The sequence below is a fragment of the Thermobia domestica genome, chromosome 1 (assembly GCF_964235325.1).
Source record: "Thermobia domestica chromosome 1, izTheDome1.hap1.1, whole genome shotgun sequence".
In the NCBI taxonomy this organism is placed as follows: Eukaryota; Metazoa; Arthropoda; class Insecta; order Zygentoma; family Lepismatidae; genus Thermobia; species Thermobia domestica.
The window spans coordinates 178,039,498-178,060,168 of NC_137454.1; the positions used below are offsets into that span (position 1 = coordinate 178,039,498).

Sequence of the window (20,671 nt, forward strand, 5' to 3'; positions counted from 1 at the left end):
GTAGTTCCACTAGGCGTAACGTTATTGCCACAGTATTGAATATGCTTTTATATTCATCACTTATTGATACCTTTTTCTCCACTTATTGATATAACTCTGTCGTTTTGACGAGCTTGCTACGGAAATAGAAGGGGGTTACACAGAACAACCGGCCCACCTTCTCCCTGTCACCGCAGGGAGTAGGTTTTCGTGGAATTGAAAGCGAGGAAAGTGGTGAGTGTGTATATGGCTCTTCTATAGTTCAAGGACAATGACCCGTGATTTGGAATGTCAAGCTGAAATTTTTTAGAATTTCTAATAGTCTTTGTAGGAAATTTGCTGATATGTGAAAAAATATACATAGTCTATATGTTACAGAGACCGTTATAATGAGCTCTTCATAAGGACTAATTTAGAGATTGAATAGTCGGAAAGTAATGAACATGATCCAGGTGTTTGTCTTTTCGTAGAAGACTTTTTTTTCTTTTTCTTTTAAGGGATCAATATGTAAAGGGGAGGATAGGTTTAGACCCACAAAAACACATTTGGAAACACTAGGTTATCTCCATGGTAACAAGACAGTGTTATCGCATTTATAGCTACTCATTACTGTGAAAGTTTTTCTGTTAACAGATGTTTTGGGTTTTTTGTGTGCTGCTATCATCTCAGTGTATTGGTGTGAATATCGTGGTGTAATCGTTATTATTTTCATTTGTCAGTGAAAGGTAGTTTGTACTCGTATTATTCATATAGACCTAACATAAATTTAGCATGTGTATGTATGTGTGTGTGTGTTTCTGAACACAATGACTGAAGTGCGTAAGAAGTACGGCAAAGGGGGTACGCTTGACAAGTCAGGCACGGGAATTTGTGTTTAATCTTACGGAATTTTTCGAAAAAGAACGTGACAACGATGATCCTTTATTGCCATTGAATAAAGTGATTGAAAGAGTAGCTTCAGCTTCAGACATTAGCCCTGCAAGTGTGAAAAGAATCACAAAAGAGAAGTGTCCGAAAGACCTCGCTGAACCGGCGGAAATTTTATCTACCCCAGGGAAAAAGCGTCATAGGCCATGTAAGTCACAAATTTGGATGACATTGACAGATTCTATTTGGCATCAGATCCACGATTATTATAAAAGGAAAGAATACCCAACAAGGAAGAAAGAAAGAAAGAAAGAAAGAAAAAAAACTTCTGGTGTCTTTGGAGGAAAGACGGTTGTTTAAGGGAGGGAAAAGCAGTTTTAGCAAAATTTTGAACTAGGCTTTAGTTGGAAAAAAAAAATCAGAAAGAACTGCTCTTCTTGAGAGAGAAGATGTAGGAGCGCACCGTTTTTAAGAGAAATAACTCATATTTCTGTTGAGGAAATAGTGTGGGTGTATGAAACGTGGGTAAATGCAGGACACGCTAGGTCTAGGGGGTTGGACAGACAACTCAATTCGTGGGACCTCTAAAACCCCAATCGGAAAAGGCGGTCGCCTCATTTTTTTACACGCAGGGTCAATAAATGGGTTTGTTCTACATTGCATGCTTCTTTTCCAGTCGAAAAAAGGTGGACTAACACGAGGAATGACATACGAAAAATTTAAGTCGTGGTTTCAGGACTCTTTTCACGAATATTCCTCCTCGTTCCACTATTGTTTTGGACAATACATCGTTTCACAATACAAAGGTAAATAAAGTGCCTACCACGTCTATAAGGAAAGAAGTGGTGTTGAAATGACTTGAAGAAAATAGATTCCTGGATTTTGTTCTTGAACAAAGCTGAATTACTCCAGATTGTTCGACGTTACAAAGACACGGTAGAACGTTTTTTGAGATCGATGAATTAGTCAAGACAGCAGAACATAAAGTTATCATCTCACTCCCGTATCATTGCCATTATAACCCAACTGAGTTGATGTGGGCACAATTAAAATAATATGTTGCGAAAAACAACAAGACATTCACCATTTGCAAAGTGTTCGCGGTTTAATATTGGAAGCGACTAAAGCAATTAATCCAGCAAAGTGGAAAAAAAGTCGTGGATCATACTTGGCAAATAATTTTGAACTCCAAGGAGGAGGAAAGTTTACTTGGTAACACTGTAGAAGAATTGGTGATCTCGTTGCAAGACAGTGATAACAGAGTGGAGAAGACGCAACAAATGATGAAACTATGAATGTTAATTTAGAGATATATGGAAGATCTGATGCACAGGTTTTGATGGACTACTGCGAATTAAAATTTCTACAGTAAACAGTATTAATCTGTCTACAACTGAAAGTCATTTCCTAACTTTTTTTTTTTTTTTTTTTTTTTTTAAAGATACTACATTATGTGTTTAGAAGTAACGATTGTGCTCTTTATGCTTTTGTAAACAATATTAATGCAATATCTTCTGTTTTTTTTTTAAATTTCGGCATACTTTCGTGAGGCATGATGTTAACATTTTTGTTGTAACACACAGGTGATTCTTTTCCCATCAAAATGCCCTCATTGTTACAGAAGATAAATGTGGCAACCGCGCTAGATCGCCACGTGAGAGTTGTCAGAACTCTTCTTAGCGTGGCTAGATTCTAATTGTTTCTATCAATTTATTCGAATATTGAATTTTCCTAACAATGTACAAAAACATACGCAGTGATGGCAACATCACACTGCACTGAAACAGAGGTCTATAAAACTAGTGAAGGGGAGAAACAATTCTAAAGGTGTAGAGAAAGTATTGTACCTTTGTCATTTCAGTCCGTCTGTTTCCTGCGCACTGAATTGCTGCAGTCACGGTATATTTGGGGAACTTTTTCAAGTCATCTAAGGACAAAGATTTATTTTTTACTCCAATTCCACTAATTTCTAGTCGATAGGTCTTTTCATCAACAACAGGCACAGGTAAATGATTACGAACATAAAACAAATCCCTGTGAAAGTACAAGGAATATTTAAAATATTCATTATTATATTACATTAGAGAACAACAGTGTTATAATTCAATCTTAATAACTGATATTATAAAGCTAACTGCTTATTTTCAAACTGAGAAATTATTTCTATCACATATATATATATATATATATATATATATATATATATATATATATATATATATATATATATATATATATCGGATTGCCTAAGAAGTATTGAGCCTTTGGAGGTCAAATTTCAGAATGCTGTGATTTGAAAATAACATTATGAAACCATACACGAACAAATTTTTTCGAGGATTTTTGCTATCTTTTTTGGCAACATTGTAATCGAGTCGCTATAGAACTTGTGGTTTATGGTCAAAAAATTGTGACACGTGATTTTCACAAGCCTCTTTTGAAACTAACTTAACACCATTTAGGGAGTTCTACAGAGACCAAAACAAATGATTGTCCGACGGTGCCAGATCCGGGCCATACGGTAGATGTATTAAAACCTTCCAGTCAAGTTCTCGCAATCTCTGGCGGGTCGTTGAAGATGTATGCAGTATCAGAGTGTTATATGACACCTTTCCTATTGACCAGTTTCAGTCATTACTTTTGAACTGCCAGGTGCACTTGCGTTAATTGTCGACGGTACAGGTCAGTTTCTACCGTTCGTCCTGCAGCAGCACTCCGTGATGCTCGATGCCTTTCCAATTCTACCACACTCACTTCACAGACTTCCCTGACATCAGTGTGGGGTTTTCTCGCTTCGACCACTAACTTTTTCGCACATTCTTATCGTAGCTTATCCACTTTTCATAACTCGTGATCAACCGCTTCAGAAATAGCTCGATTCTGTAGAGGTTCCCTAAATAGAAATTCGAGAGTCAGATCATGTGACTTCCAATCATTGAGATTTATTTTGTAGCCAGCTTACTCCAAGTGGTTTAGCAATGTAACCTATCTATCCCAAAAACAGCACAAATTGCTTCACAGGTCAGCACAGCATTTGCGCAATTTTCGAAGTAACACTACAAAATGTTGCGGAGTTTTAAGGAAAGTTCACTAATCTTCACGGTGCCATATTAAGTTGTGATACAGGACGAAATGATGGATCATTCTTACCAGCAGAACGTTTAGATTTTCAACAGCGTTTTCGGAAAGTAGATCCTTTGAAGAAAACCTTTTTGAAGCGGGTGGAAATGATCAGGGAAACAAGGTAGTAGAAAATCACAATACAGGACGATTTGGACGACCACATAGGACCAGAACTAACGGAAATGTTGGTCGAGGGGTTTGATGAAGTTCTAAACCTCCAAAGAAAAGTGTACGGCGTATGTGCTTATTCTCATAGAATACAGGTGCTTCAAGAGTTGAAGCAATCAGATTTCCGTGCTCGCGTGCAACACTGCGGACGTGTTTTGGCAAATCTGTATGAGGGTCTACATTATATAAGAGTTGTTTATGGTCTCCTCAGTAGTTATGGGGGGAAAAAAAAGCTAAGAGTAGCTCGATGAGTGCACACACGAAAAAGTAGCTATGCGGACACCGATTTCACGCCATAGTATCATGTGTTATCTATTTTATCGAATATGAATATGGTAACACAACAACAGCAATAGCTAAATGATACAGAGAGCAAGTCATACTCCAATTTCATGCATATTTAGATTTTGTGTTTTGCATAATCTTGATTTTAATCAGCAGGCCAGGGTAAGCAACGTTACAGGAATTGTATCCGGAACAATTTGTTTTCGGAGGGACTGATTTTCCTTTTTCTTCTAGAGGTCCAGATATGTAATGCTTTCCTGTGGGAAATGTTAAAAGAGAAATACTTCTCGTCCATTACAGAACTGTGAAGATCTTCGTGAGAACATCCAATCAGTAATTGGCGATATAACCCCTGAACAGTGTTCCCATATCTTAGTTAGCAATCATACACATGGAACGAATATATATATATAGATAGATAGATATAGATACAGATATATCGGTACAGTAGATCAGTAGATGCGGACTAAGCTGGCAAAATACCGACCTCACGAGTTTGTTCATCTTGACAAGCGCTGCGTGTAGTAACGGTTAGCGCACTGGGATGGTAAGCTTAAGGTGTGTGTTCGATCGACTTCTGAGTTTTTTGAGTCTCACTCTTTTAAATGCTTACATACCAGACCAAAGTAAACCACGAGATAAATGAGCTTAAGTACATTCATTAAAGGGGGAGAGTAAATTCATTTCTCATTCTTGGCTGGTTTGAACCCGAAACAGCGGGAACAGTGAATTGCGGAAAGATTAAAAGAATATATCCACCATACTGTATCAAAAGTATATCATTTTTACGATGTTTACCTGCGAACATTTTTTTTTTTTTTTTTTAATTAGGAAGAGAATAAATCCCCCTTCCCATTCTCAACTTATTTCATGCCTAGGCAGTAGAAATCATGGAAAAGCCTCAAATACTTTACGGCATACTTAATAAAAATTGCATATATTTTACTAAAGTTCTTTTCTAAAATATTCATCATCATCGTCGTAAGTATTCTACCATTATTGGCAAGTCACTTGCCGCAACTGAGAAGCTTCCATGAAACACGGTCTTCAGCTAACCTTTTTGTTTTTACGTACTATTTTCTGTTTTGATGCCGTCGATCAGCTATAGCTTCCTTCGTCCCTCTTTCTCTTTCCTGCCACTATACCCTCTAGGACATCAAACATGATACAGTTCCATCTCAGCCAATGTCTCAATTAATTTATTTTCCTCTTTTTAATTACATCTGAAATTGTCTTCTTTTTCCTTCCCTATTTCCAACAGTTCCTCACTTGCTTTACATTCCACTCAGCTACTTCTCTTCATTATTTTCTAGACCCGAATTTTTTCGTCGCTTTTTCATAATGTTCATATTTCTGCCCCATATAGCACAATACTCCACACGAAGCTCTTTGTGAGTCTTTTTCTTAACTCTTTATTCAAGGTCCCACAAACCATACTTTCCTTCCTGTTAAATATTTCTTTCTCCATTCCTGTCCTTCCTTTTACTTCACGTTCACACTACATATCAGCACTAATAGTACTACTCAGATATCGAAAACTTGTTACCTGTTCTCAATTTTTCTCCTCCTACTTTTATATTTGATTTGATTCGTTCCAATCGTCATGCTTTTGTCTTTCTAATATATATTTTCATCCCATATTCTTTACAGCCCTTCCTCAAGTTTACTAACATCTTACTGATTTTCTTTTTACATTGTGTAACAAGCGCCATATCATCTGCAAACCGTATACAGTGAATCATTTCACTCCCAACTTAAATATCGTCTTCATTATGTAGGCTCTCTTTCACTATCTCTTCTAGATAGATATTACATAATCTGACGAGACAACATTGCTGTCGAACTTCTTTCCTGCCATTTCCTCCCCTATTCTAACACTTACTTGTTGGATATCATACGTATGTTATTAAGTTTCTTATGAGTCCTCGATTGTTTCATTTCTATCTAACTTGATTTAAAACTCTCAACAACTTCAAGTTCATCCGGTCAAAAGTCTTTTCCAGATCAATAAATACACCATACACCTCTATCTCTTTTCTCATAAATTTATCACCGAGTAAGATTAATAAGCCAAACGCACTTCTTGTACCCTTACTCATGGGCATTTCTGCCATGTAAAAATCGAGGGGGACGACTATAACAAAGAATGCTTTGGACCCCAACTAAATTCATATCAAAATCATAAGATAACGGAAAGCTACTTGAATTAAGAGCTACCGGGATCCAATTTCTACCTCTACCAGTACAATTAATCATAATTTTCTTCCTCTTCCTTGAGTGGTAGGACCTTGTTACATATTTAGAAGTTTTCATATGCTATTAGCCTTACGGAACTTCGTCTTGATGAAGGAATTATACCATTAATTTTATTATTCTCTACCTTCTTTGATTTCCTTCCATCAAACTTTCTACCACGTTACTCAAAGTACAATTTCTTCTCCGTATCCTAACTTCTTTTTCATTATTTCACATTTTATTCTGTCCCTCTATCATTCCTAATACCTCTCATTAATACGTTTGAATTATCTAATTTTCAGATTCTCCTCAGCATTGAAGTGTCCGAGAACTCAAGTACAATATATTTTTGTCGTTTTTTGTTCATGCCCACGTTCTTGCTCCGTACAATATACTATTCTGTATTTGAATACTTTTTGTAACTCTTCACTAACTTATGTGCTTCTAGAAAGAACGAAAATTTAGATACGCTACACATCAAGAATTCCAAAGTAATGAATTCAAAGCCTACATTCCTTATATGGTAAAAAGCTATATAATATGAGTAATCATACTGATTTCATAAATTTATGAAACTAATACTAAATAAAGAGATAAGTGAAAACATTAACTCCATTGACTGTATCTGTAAGTAATTTCCTGAACGGTTTTAGCCACTTAGGCTATGACCTTGTTTCTCAGGTTAAATTATTCTCACGAAGGTCAAATTACTTTATAAACCTATTCTGTAATTTTGGTCTCAAAGGTTATTTGAAGCTTAAAATATATAAATCGATAATCATGCCTGTTGTTTTGTATGGTTACGAAACATAGTCCTTTAATCTAAGGGAAGAACGTAGACTGAAAGTATCTGAGAACAATATCCTCAGATGAATATTCGGACCTAAGAGGGACGGGAATGGGGAATGGCACCAACTTCATAGCAAGGAACTACATAATTTATACCGTTACCAAACATTCTTAGGGTCATTAAATCTAGAAGGCTCAGGTGGGCAGGTCATGTAGCCAGAATGGAAGAAAGTATGAACGCTTTCAAAATCTTAACTGGAAGTCCGATTGGAAAACGACCATTAGGAAGACCTAGGCGCAGATTGGAGAACAATATTAAGATGGATCTCGCAGAAATAGGAATAAAATGTAGGAACTGGATCCAGTTCGCTAAGGATAAAAGTCGGTGGAGAGCTTTAGTGAACGCGGCACTGAACCTCCGGATTCCATAGGCCATAAAGTTAGTTACAGTTAGTTAGTTAGGTTAAAAGTTGCAATAAGACTTCTTTATAAACTGGACGTTTAAGCAGAAAAAAAAAATTGCGGTTCTTTCTTTGTAAAAGAACTGAAAATTTAACAACTGTTTTAACACAGATACCATCTGGCACATTTTGTTTAGATTAACTTACCTACAATGTGCTCTGAAACTCCTAAGAGGATTTTTATGTTCCCAGTATAATTTCAGAAATCTATTCTGTTGCCTTCAATTGCTATACAGTAATGACGACCTTAGCCTTCACAAATATTTTTACATTTTATTCAATGTAGTTCTTTTTCCATACACACAGCACTAAATTATTAAGATTTTAGTGATTACCACACACACAAGTGACTTAGTAAATTTAACAACTGATATGTATACCTAGGTATATTAACAAAGCTGAGAGTCCTGTAGACACTAACAAAATGAGAGTTTCTCTTAGGTTCTGCTTCTTCATGTAACTTACACACTTGAAAAAAAAAATGACTTTTAGGTATCTCATTCAAGTCAGAAAGAAATGGGGTAAGGAATGCGAAAAATGTGTTTGTCAGGTATATATTTGAAGGTATTATTAAAATGGATTCCCGGTACTTACTCAGTGGAATTGAGAAAAAAAGTTTCGTTCCGCATTGTGAAACTACAGCAGATTTCCAAACTACAAGAGTCTAAGATTCTGATCAAAAGTGATAGATTTTCCAGTTTCAGTTTCAATAGACGCGTAAGAGGCAGGATGGAACCTACACTTCGGGTGTGCTGAATCTGTATCAAAGGACGATTTCTCGCAATCTCCTACAAGGTTTGCTCTATAAAAAAACAATATTTAAACCAGAAGAGACGATTTCTATAACTTCCAGTTTTATTAGAAAGATTAAATTAAGATTGAAGCTATTGTTGTGGCACTGAATTCATATCAGAGACACTGTTTCTCTGTTACTCTATAAAAATCAATATGGAAACCGGAAGTAGTAGATAATAATTTCTATCGAAGTGACGTCGGTTTTAATATATTCAATTTTATGTGGGGGTACAACACGATTATACCTAGATATTGTCTATTCCAGAAATGTAAGAATATTCTCTTTAACGATAATCTTGATTTAAAAAAGTCCATGCGAGAAACATTGTTTGGATTAGGATTAGAAATTAGATTTCTGGGCTTTCGGCATCTATGGCCATGTTAGCCCGTCACGTATGAGAGATGACGTCCCTCGGCCATTACACTATCCGAGGAAAGGGAAGAACGAAAGCGGCCTGTGACCTGTATGTTAGGTACCATCCGACATTTTTGTCTGGTGGGAATGAGGAAAACCCAGGAAAACCTCTGACTTGAAAAAACTTTTACACTTCTTCGACCGAGTGTCCCCACCGGGAATCGAACCCGCAACCGGTCATACCAAGGAACACTGTTTGATACACGTACAGAAAATTTACAGGGTTCCTCTGATATTAATAGTAGAAATAAATGAAGGGTAAGGGAAAAAAAAAGAAGGAATGTCACAAAACTGCATTTTCGAAAAACTGCGATTTAATATTGAAAACCGCGTAAGAAGAATAGAGTTAGTTACATCTTCTGCCCCTTTTTACATCTACGTATGCATGGCATATACAGTCAAATAGTACCACGAGTCACCAACAGATAGGACAAAGCACCCGAAAAAGCACATACATGGACATTCCTTGTTTTATCCTCTTATCCTTCAAATGAAAAACTTTTTGCATAACACGCATTAAGTCTTTTTGCTCCTCGTAAAAGGATACTGATGTATGTATTCGAAGTATCAGATAGGCTTCTGCTGATTCTATCAATACAATTACATGAGTTCTTTTCTAATTTTAAATATGTATTCCATACGTTTTACTATTCAAAATATCAAGTTGCTTATCTAATTACACAATATAAAATTATTATTTTTCCTGAATGTTAATATTATCAATTGTCAATTTATATCATATATATTAATATTTTTAGATTGATATCTTCTTTCGTACATAACACAAAAGAAAAAAAGAAAAAATATTTACCTACATAGGGGTAATAAAACTCTCAATCAATAATGCAGGAGGAGTTTCCGCATTAAATGGTTTCTCTGACCTTGGTTGAAGGACAGGATGCCGCAATGGCTCTAATGCGTATGGATCTTCCATATTGGCTGTTGCCACGTTTGAATCCTCTGCAGATAAGTTACCTGAAACAAAAAATCGCCACCCATTTCTAATAACAGTGTCTGATAATACAGAAACAAAATATTCCTAGTAATTAATTACATCAACTCAATGTTGTTATCTACTTACGTATGATTAGAAATGCACAAGCTTGAAGAGAAATGATCAAGCATTTTCAAGAATCAAAGAAAAACGATTATTTGATAGGAAAGAAAATGGGTAAATCGATGAAAAGTGGATTCCCTAGTTTTAACGAATTGTTTGTAATATGTAATGATTTTTTAAGATGATTAAAGATGTTAGCAATACCTACTGAAACTGTACAGTTAATCCTAACTATATATAAAACTATATGAACTGGCATAAAATAGAACGGTACTTCGGGTTGATGTGGAAAGTTGAAAGTTGGCATGGTTGTAGCTGTCCGGGTCTAACCCACAGGAAAACTGCTGAAAGTGAATATTTTTGAGTTTTACTGGGTCTAATGGCGGATGAAGAAATTCTCTGTTATTTAAATGGATTTTTTAAACCTATAATCTCATGTTTTAGGTAATTGGAATTGGAATAAAGATTTGAAATTCGGTATGCTTGCATGTTTTCATTAACGTTACTCAAGTAATCTCCAAAAATAAAAATTTCCAACTGTAGAGTGGTTTTATGGGGAACTGAAAAATATCTCCCATGTTATTTATATGGTATATCTTCTACACCTCAAAATATTTTGGCACTTCCGACAGGATTAGAATGATGAAATTTGGCATGATTGTAGCCTTCCGGGACTGACTAACAGAAAAATTGTCAAAAGAGAATATTTTTAGTTTTAAGGGGTTTAAGGAGGGGACGAAGAAATTCTCATGCTATTTGAATGGGCGTTTTCTTGGGATACAAAATGTTACCTTTTAGATAATTGAAATAGGAAAAGGAACTTGAAATTCCACAGAATTGTGGGTTTAAGGGGTACAAAACCGTAGGCCGAGCAAATGCAGGGGACGGGTCTGAGGACGGAGCCCCAGCTAGCCATGATCTATAATTTATCCACAACTAGAACCTCTGTTAGGATGTAGAGACACATTTTATGTGGGACATCGATCTGTAAATATCATCTTTACAGAGGTAGTTAAAATTCACGGATAACGAAATTAGCAATGAAATTTTGTGTCACCTATTCCCGAGTTTTCTATTTCAAACATACTTTCTATTTCTGCCTGTTCAATCAACCTAGAAAAATATATAAGATGTATAATTTTCAGGTACTGGTAAGATGAGTAGGTAATTAAAATTATATAAGTGATAAGCTGGGATGCATAACTTTTCCTTGCAACACATACACTGCAATGCAAGTTTGAGAAACGAAACAAGACAGCAGTTTCGGATTGAACGAAGGGTTTACAAGTACTGTATGTTGTGAGGACACTTTGTATGTAGTATCCACTACAAGAAATTACAAAACCAAAAAAGCAAAAGATTTCCTTATCCCCCCTCAAAAAAAGGCAATATACGCATATGGTCCATACAAAAAAGTTATGTGCATCTCTGCTTGCAATTATAGTATTAAGCAACTTGGACGAGGTAAAAATTACTCGGTGTCTGTGGTTTGTTCAGAGGTTTCTCGTTCCCTCATACTTATTCTTCCACAATTTCTTTCATAAATATTCACTTGCATTTGTTATATGTTTTCTTCAGGTTAGAGGGCATAATTGAAAAGTTGTGCTTAAAATTATATTTGGCTTCATTTTAATATTATACATTAAAATTGAAGACCGGTAGTGGCGTAGTCGGTAAGGCGATTACCTGTCAACCGGACGAGTAGGATTTATTTCTCATTCTACCCTTGTTCCAATGCTGCTTTTGGGCTCACCCAGAGGGGACGCAGAGGGACTCAGGGAACCTGATGATACATGAAAATGAATCATGACAAAATGAAGAGAGAAAAACTATATTACTCTATTACACTGTGAATATGAGTTGGGACTGAATCTGTGTACTCATTAAAATAAACTTGAATCATTGAAATGAAGCGATCATAACTTATGGTACTTGTTGATGATACTTACCTATTCTGTAACTTTCAAGAATAGAATAAACTTCAGGTGAATTATGAACCCCATACAGCATCCAAAACGGTTCAAGAGAGCCGCCAGACGCTAACTGGATTTTATCTTCGCCTCCAGGATGCTTGTTTGCGAAATCAGTAACATCATAAACTCCTTGTTTGAAAGTAACTAGCAGACGTTTCTTGTCATTAGCTTCTTGCATAACTTCTTCCGCAGAATATGTGCGTAATCCTCGCTGATATTGGCCAAACTTTTCTGCAGCAGAAACACTCCGTTGCTTTTCATCTGGAAGAAAATTTAGTTTTCAAATCCAAACAAGAAATATTATGATTCTACAAACAACTGGGGTATCAAATAGTAAAGCTGAACCATAGGATAAATGCAAAGTGTGCTGTAACGAATTCGAGAAGTTCTGCAGCGTGATTCTTTGCATGTTAACAAGAGCAAGGTCAATCTACTAATTGAAAAGTATATTATTCTAAGTTGCTAGCCCTTGCTGATATCGGAAACATGTAATAAGTTTTATCATGGAGATACATAAGAAAACAATAAGAGTCATGCTCATTTCAAATTTTTTAATAATAATAATAATAATAATAATAATAATAATAATAATAATAATAATAATAATGATGATGATGATGATGATGATGATGATGATGATGATGATGATGATGATGATGATGATGATGATGATGATGATGATGATGATGATGATGATGATGATGATGATGATGATGATGATGATGATGATGATGATGATGATGATGATGATGATGATGATGATGATGATGATGATGATGATGATGATGATGATGATGATGATGATGATGATGATGATGATGATGATGATGATGATGATGATGATGATGATGATGATGATGATGATGATGATGATGATGATGATGATGATGATGATGATGATGATGATGATGATGATGATGATGATGATGATGATGATGATGATGATGATGATGATGATGATGATGATGATGATGATGATGATGATGATGATGATGATGATGATGATGATGATGATGATGATGATGATGATGATGATGATGATGATGATGATCATCATCATCGTCTTGAAACTCACACTTTGACTTTTTGTTGAGATTTCACGGAAAATGCACCTTCAAGCATTAGTTAACCCCTGATTTTTACTATTTCCGTTAACTGATATAAAAACTACACAAAAATATTTGAACTCGTTTCAACTTCTAAATAGAAGTAACCGCAGACTTTGAAAATAAAATAGACGTTTTAAAAAGTCTTGAATAGTAATAAACTTTCTTTCTTTTAAAGGAAGAATATGCGTACGAAAAGAATTTCTAAAATAAGAAACAAGCCTGATCAAAACAAGTACTTAATAAATAAATCCATACATACTTTTCATCTTTTATGTTGCAATAGAAGTTCTTAATTGAATTCTATATTTAACTTTTTAAAACAAGATTTCACTGTCCTTTTACAACTTATAATGAGTGAAACATATGCAGTTGAAATACTGGGAATTACACTTCTTCATTCTATGAAAATAAAATTCGCAAAGCTATTTTACATACAGATAACTGTAATTCCTCAAAACAATTTGCACTTCAAAGTTCTCGGCTCTTCCCTGGAGTCTCGGTCACGGAAACTAAAAGCGGGAAAGTTATAATAAAACATTAGGGAAATAAAAGGAACGGACTTACCAGGGTGAAGCAGCGAGAAAACATCCTGTCCAGACTTTGATCACTAGTGAAATAGTGGAGCAGCACATGGTAGCGTGGCGGGCTAAATTTGCGTCTTCTTTTGTTTTGTAGTACAAGGCGCCAGCTCATGTTAGTGTTTTTATTTTTATTTACTTATTTTATTATTATTATTTTTATGCCATCGTCGTTTGTACTGTACTTTTCAATTACCGTTTCCCATTCCTTACATAATCATCCCTTATCTAAACTCAACTCTGACTTTTTAAACAAATAAGTAAATTTTCGGAAACAAATCTGTTTCAATTTTAGCCCCAAACAAAATTCTTGAATTATCAATATTGTGTTTGTTCCTATCAAAAGTTTCTACCGTCTCAAAACCGAGTATTCTGCTTGGGCGTACCTGAGATGTACTGTAATCCGTATTTTGAAGTTTCTTTTTGTCGTACACATATAATCTTCATGGCAGCTGTATTAAATTCCAAAAACTTCTGATTTCTTTCTGAGATCAGTGTAGAAGCTCTTGAATTTCTTTAGTTTTTTTTTTTGGGGGGGTGGGGGGTCAATGCGGTACGCAAACAATATTGTGAAGGATCTTATTTAATGTAATTGTCAATCTCGGCTATATACCATATAGGTAATCCGACTCACTTAATGTCAGTGGTTTTGGTTGCATGACTGACGGAATAAACTCCTTTTTACCTGATTATACTAACTTAGTAAAATAGACTTCGGGTACCCATTCATACTACCTGGCTTTAATAGTAATCGATCTTTTTCTGTAATTCGGAATCCAACGATGTAAGTCATATAACACACAGAAAGAAATTCTTCCAAATATTTCCGTTGGTCACTGATAAATCTGCAGATCTGTAATGTATATATTGTGTGCCTGTTCTGGACTTACGGTGGACACTTAGTAACAAACTTGTTATTGTGTCTACTGATGTTTCAATATAAGTAGGTAAGTTTACCATCTTTCACATGTTCGACGATGAACTTTAAATTACTATGAATCTAATTTAATTTGCTTAATAAAAGTTCTAATTGTAAACTTCTGTTATAAAGGAAAAGGATACATCATGAACATATCTATAATACCGTATAATGCTTTGCTTAGTTTTTTTTTTTTTTTTTTTTAAGAATCTTACTTTTAAAGACGTGGAGGACTGAGCTGGTTAAGAAAAGAGATAAAGGAATTTCCATTGCTAAACCTTCTACTTGGTGAAAAATGTTCTCTCGAAAGGAAAAAAATATATTATAAACAGTATTACAGGAGCCTGAGTATTTCATTTACTTCAGATATATTAAGTTTCTTAGGGTACAAGGTGGATGTTACAGACTCAAAAATCAATTCTAAAGGAATACGTCTAATATGTCAACTATGTCTATTGAAGCCATTTTAATGTGTTGGCATTCAGCAAATTATTAATTTGGTGCTTTACTTCGTGACTCTTCTTAATGCAATTTGCAAAATTAATGTTCAATCTTTAAAACAGATTAACAATCATTTAGCAACCTTGTACGTGGGGTGCTGTTGCACCAATAAAAAGGAGTTCAAGGGACATGTGTCTTATAAGTTTTAGGCAGTCCGTAAATTATGAGTAGACAAGGATCTGCAATTTTTAGTGACCTTACTGTCGAATTATCGAGTACCCGCGATGATACTGTAGTTTTGTTTGTCATAGTATTATTTCCGGTAACAAATTTAATATTAATTAGGTGAAAAATTGCCTCGCACTTTTTCTAATATTTTTCGTCGTTCATTTCTTTTGGGAACATATTTATTATTTTTATCCGCTTTAATGCACCAATTAATGTGCTGTGTCAGCCATTTTCTGAACTTGATCATTAATTTAGAAATACATTGCCTTTTGATCTTTACGAGTGCTCAAAATATTTAAAAAGGTGTATATTGCTGCAACGCAATCATATCTGGTCTTTTATCTCTCATTTTGATCTCACATTTTAATGGCAGATTCCACAGTTATAATTAAAGTTTAATCGGCCTCTTTTGAGTATAGTACTGTATCTAAGACCCACTTTAAATAGTGGTTCACGTTTTTGTAGGATCAGTACTGTACTTAAATTATGGACTACATATCAATGTTATTAGCGCTTTCATTGTTAAATTTAATGAATCATCTACCACCTAATTATTTTTTCCGTTTCCTTGTCGAGTTTAATCCGTAGGTCGTAACGTTTGTGAGATCAATACTATACTCAAATTATGGACGTGTGTGTCACAGTTACTAGCACTTGTATTGTTGAGTGTGCCACCTAGCGCCTAACGTTTCAACTTTCCTATTTAACCGATATTCTTGATATATATATATATATATATATATATATTGGCAACCTTTGTATGTACTAACGTAATGTTCTGTCTAGATGAGTCCGGGTTCGCTATTGTTGAGTTTACCCAAGGTAGTAACATTCAGAATTTAACAGATTGATCAGCGTTTTTTTTTTTTTTTTTCCTCCTAATTCCTTTCTTCAGAAATATCATTTGGTTTCTATGAACAAAGTTGAAAATTACACATGTTAACGTATCAATCTTCCATTTGGCAAATTTGGGGGATAATGTTTGGGATGATAACAAATTTATTACTTTTGTCCTCTCTAATGCACCAATTTTTGTGCCAAGTTAGCAATTTGCCACGTGAAATGTTGTCAACTAATCATGTGTAACGTCCAAATTTGTTCAGCCTAAATGATATTTCTGAAAGGAACAATTAGGGAAATACATGCACTGATCAATAGGTTGAATTCTGAATGTTACGATCTACGGATTAAACTCAACAACAGCGAACCCGGACTTATCTAGAGAACATAACGTTAATACATACAAAGGTTGCCAATTTATATATATAAAGAAAAATAATATTGGCTAAAAAGAAAAGTAGAGAAGTTAGGCGATAGGTGGCACGCTAAACCCAACAATACAAGCGCTAGTAACACTGACACATACGTCCATAATTTGAGTATAATATTGATCTCACAAATGTTACGATCTACAAATTAAACTCAACCATACCGACTCAAATTTGAACCACTATTTAAAATAGGATTTAAATATGGTACTATACCCAAATATCCCAACTGGATATTTTATCACGTCAGTGGGATCTGCCATTAAAATGTTATCAAAATGAGAGAGAAGGGTTTGGATATGACTGTCTTGGAACAATATTCCTCTTCAAATACTTCGAGCACTCGTAAAGATCACACGGCAATAAATTTCTATATTAATGTTCGAGTTCCGCAAATAGCTAACACAGCACAATAATTGGTGCCTGAAAGCGGACAACGGTAATAAATATGTTATCATCTCAAAGTAATGTAAAGGCAAACACATTACAAAAAATGCAAACCAAATTAACATTCAACTTATTGCCAGAAATAATACCCATAACAAACAGAATTATAGTTCATCGCGGATACTCGATAATTTGACAGTAAGGTCACTAAAAATTGCAGATCCTTGTCTACTCATAATTTATGGACTGCCTAAAATTTATGACACATGACCCCTTGAACTCCTTTATATTGGTACAACGGTATCCCACGTACAAGGTTGCTAAATGATTGTTAATCTGTTTTAAAGAGCTGAACATTAATTTTAGAAATTGCATTAAAAAGAGTCACGAAGTAAAGCACCAAATTAGTAATTTGCTGAATGCCAATACATTAAAATGGCTTCAATAGACATAGCTGACATATTCCTTTAGAATTGGTGAAATGAAATGAAATTTTTAAGTTTTACGTCCCGGGTCGTTCCATGTTAACTCAACACACGTTTTATACTGACCCCTTCAGATTTTGATGATTTTTACGTCACATGAAGATATCATAGCAAGACTGAAAAATACCAAATAGCAAACGTACCGAACTAAGACTTACGTCATTGCAAAACCGTTGTTTTAAGCTTTTTTCAGATATACAAATTAATGAGAGTATACTAATAATAATTTTCGAAAATTCGAATTTCAATTTTTAAATTCGAATTTCTCAAAAAAAGGGCAATTTTAAATTTGTAAGAAAAAAATCTTATGTGTAGGTTAGGTCTTTATAAAGATACAGTAAAAATATAATTTTGGGATCGTTATGGGATCGAGAGATACAGACTTCGAAGGAAATTGTGTGAATAAAGAAAAACTACCTTACATGATTTGCATACTTTCCACTGAACTTTCTTTGCGCTGTAACATTTGGTAATCATTCAAACTACTTAACTGTAGCAGGATACAGAAGAAAAGGAGAATGGCTTAGTTACTATATACGTTCTATCATGGAGTACAAAGGCATGGACTCTTCGTGTCCCTAGAATGTCGTGAATATCTTCGAAACGTTTTTTAAGAAATTCATCACTAGCAGCATATTCTGAGTGAGAACATATAGAAACTCAATCCCTGAGATACTCTTCTTTGCCCAATCATAAAGTTGTAATGATTCCAAGATTTAATCCCAGAATGGGTGCTGGAAGATTGCTTTTCTTGCCAGCTCTTCACAGTGCCTCCTATACCATTGCAGGAAACTTTACTATGGGCTGTCAAAAAAAAAAAAAAAAAAAAAAAAAAAAAAAAAAAAGCACCATTGAACCATTCGGAAAGTAGAAAATTTTCTCACGTTTTCAGAAACAAGAACAAATTCGCTTTCAGAAATTTTTCCTTTAACGGTTGAAAAATAAACGTTTTTTGCTATGAAGTTATGATAAAGTTCATTTATTGACAAAATAGCTCAATAAATTCTTATGATGGCTTCTGAAGAGTTTCTAATGTACATCTATCAACAGACAACCATTGACGGAAAGCCACAGTTTCGATTAAGTTTTCCTCTAGGGCGTCTTCTAGCAGAGTTTTGATGACGTCAGTTCTTGGGCAAGAAGAGCAAGTTCCTATAGAACAATCCGCAGACGTCATGAGTTGTAGGCAGTTCTTGTAAGTTGTTATGGAACCACTGAGTTGATTTTGAGTTTACGTTCCGTTCAGCAGCGAGGCTATATGAGACCTGGACCTACTTATTAACGTGTAATCTGAAGCACATGAGCTCCGCCGGGAATCGAACCCATTATGGAATCATTGGTGAGAGTTTGTAACTTGGCATTTTCTATCATTAACTTTACATTTTGATGTGTCGTACAAACGCAAACAGTGTACTCCAGCTAACACAAAATTTTTTGGGCTAAGCTCTGCAAATTTGGAAAACCTTATGCTCATATAAGGAAACTGCTATTTAAAACCTGATATACCTCCCGCAAATTACACAAAAGACGTTTACAAATTTTTAACTTTGTTTCTACTACTGTCTCTTACTGGAAGACAATCTTCTATGCCTGGCATAATATTAATGTCAGCAATTTGGTAGAATTCATTGACGGTCTGAACGTTTTCTAATGCAAGAATTTCACCCGGTTCATTTCTAATATTTGTATCTCGCGATCCCATAACGATCCCAAAATTATATTTTGACCTATCTTCATACAGGCCTAACTTGCATGTGAGATTTTTTTTACAAATTTAAAAATGTCCTTTTTCGAGAAATTCGAATTTGAAATTTCGAATTCGAATTTTCGAAAAAAAAATTAGTACACCCTCATTGATTTATATATCTAAAAAAGCTTAAAACAACGGTTTTGTAATGATGTAATTTTTAGTTCGGTACGTTAATTAAGAGCCGAGATATATCAAATTAAAAACGCTAATATATGCAATTTTTAGACCAAAATTGGAAATTTCAAATCGTAAAATTTTGAAAACTAATCAACCAAGAAGGCTGAAATTCAGTATTTTTCAATCTTGCTATGACATCTTCATATCACGTAAAAATCACGAACATCCGAAAATGTGAGGGAAAAAATTTTTTTTTTTTTACTTCATATGGAATGACCCTCTCCAGTTATGTCGGCTAGGCTAAAGGAGACGGTGACGATGAGAAATGAAGGTAATGGTGGAATGAAGAAGGTGGGAGGAAACGGAAGTACCCCGAGAAAACCCACGTATATTGTGTTTATCTACCACAAAGTTCACTTGGCGGGAGCTGCGATCGAACCAAGGACCCCATGCACCAGAGGTGAACGCTCAATCATTGAACCACCGCGGCCCCTCCCTTTAGAATTGGTTTTTGAGTCTGTAACATCTATCTTGTACCTTAAAAAACTTAATATATCTGAAGTAAATGAAATACTCAGACTCCTGTAATGCTATTTATAATATTTTTTTTCCTTTTGAGAGAACATTTTTCACCAAATAGAAGATTTAGCCATGGGAATTCTCTCCATGGGTTTATCTCCTTTCTTAACCAGCTTAGTTCTCCACGTCTTTGAAAGTAAGATTCTTAAAGAACAGAAACCAAGCGTTGTACGGTATTATATAACAAGATGGATTGGCATGAATTTTTAAATCAACCCTCGTACTATTCCAACGTTAATTCTTAGAAATGAAACGCAACCAGTTAACATTTGGAGGAGAACAATGCTCAAGAATTTGTCACCCAAAAGGTGCCTCACTTTTCCAGACAGCCCTGCTTCCTCCCGTCAGCCCATATAAGGAAGAGGAATTTTGCTACTCTCGAGATCAACGCCCACGCACAAGCCCTCATGACGATGACAGATTTTTACGTGACAATGTGAAATCTATCAATAATCGTCAATTGCATAACTCATTGGAACAATCAGTGTTTTTAATGTGATTTCTATTAACCTATGAACCATTTATTATATATAATTAGCAATATTATGAAGCAAAAACTTAATGTTTTCTACGAACTATATTTTAGTTTGTCAGTATATTCTTGCGCCGCTAACTGGCAACTATGCGACGCAGGAAGAGGACCAGGTGAGAGGACATTCTTCT

At 35.0% G+C, this 20,671-nt stretch overlaps 1 protein-coding gene across 5 annotated transcripts in view; it reads right to left on the reverse strand.

Annotated features, from left to right (window-relative positions):
- The window catches only part of shop (sulfite oxidase), a 65,267-nt gene that overhangs the window by 25,998 nt on the left and 18,598 nt on the right, over nucleotides 1-20,671 (reverse strand). For all 5 annotated transcript variants that reach the window (XM_081766999.1, XM_081766989.1, XM_081766996.1 and 2 more), the window contains exons 4-6: nucleotides 12,124-12,408; nucleotides 9,933-10,092; nucleotides 2,694-2,880 (exon numbers count right to left, since the gene is read on the reverse strand). In XM_081766999.1, the coding sequence (XP_081623125.1) occupies nucleotides 2,694-2,880; nucleotides 9,933-10,092; nucleotides 12,124-12,408 (632 nt within the window). The remainder of the gene's footprint in view (nucleotides 1-2,693; nucleotides 2,881-9,932; nucleotides 10,093-12,123; nucleotides 12,409-20,671) is intronic.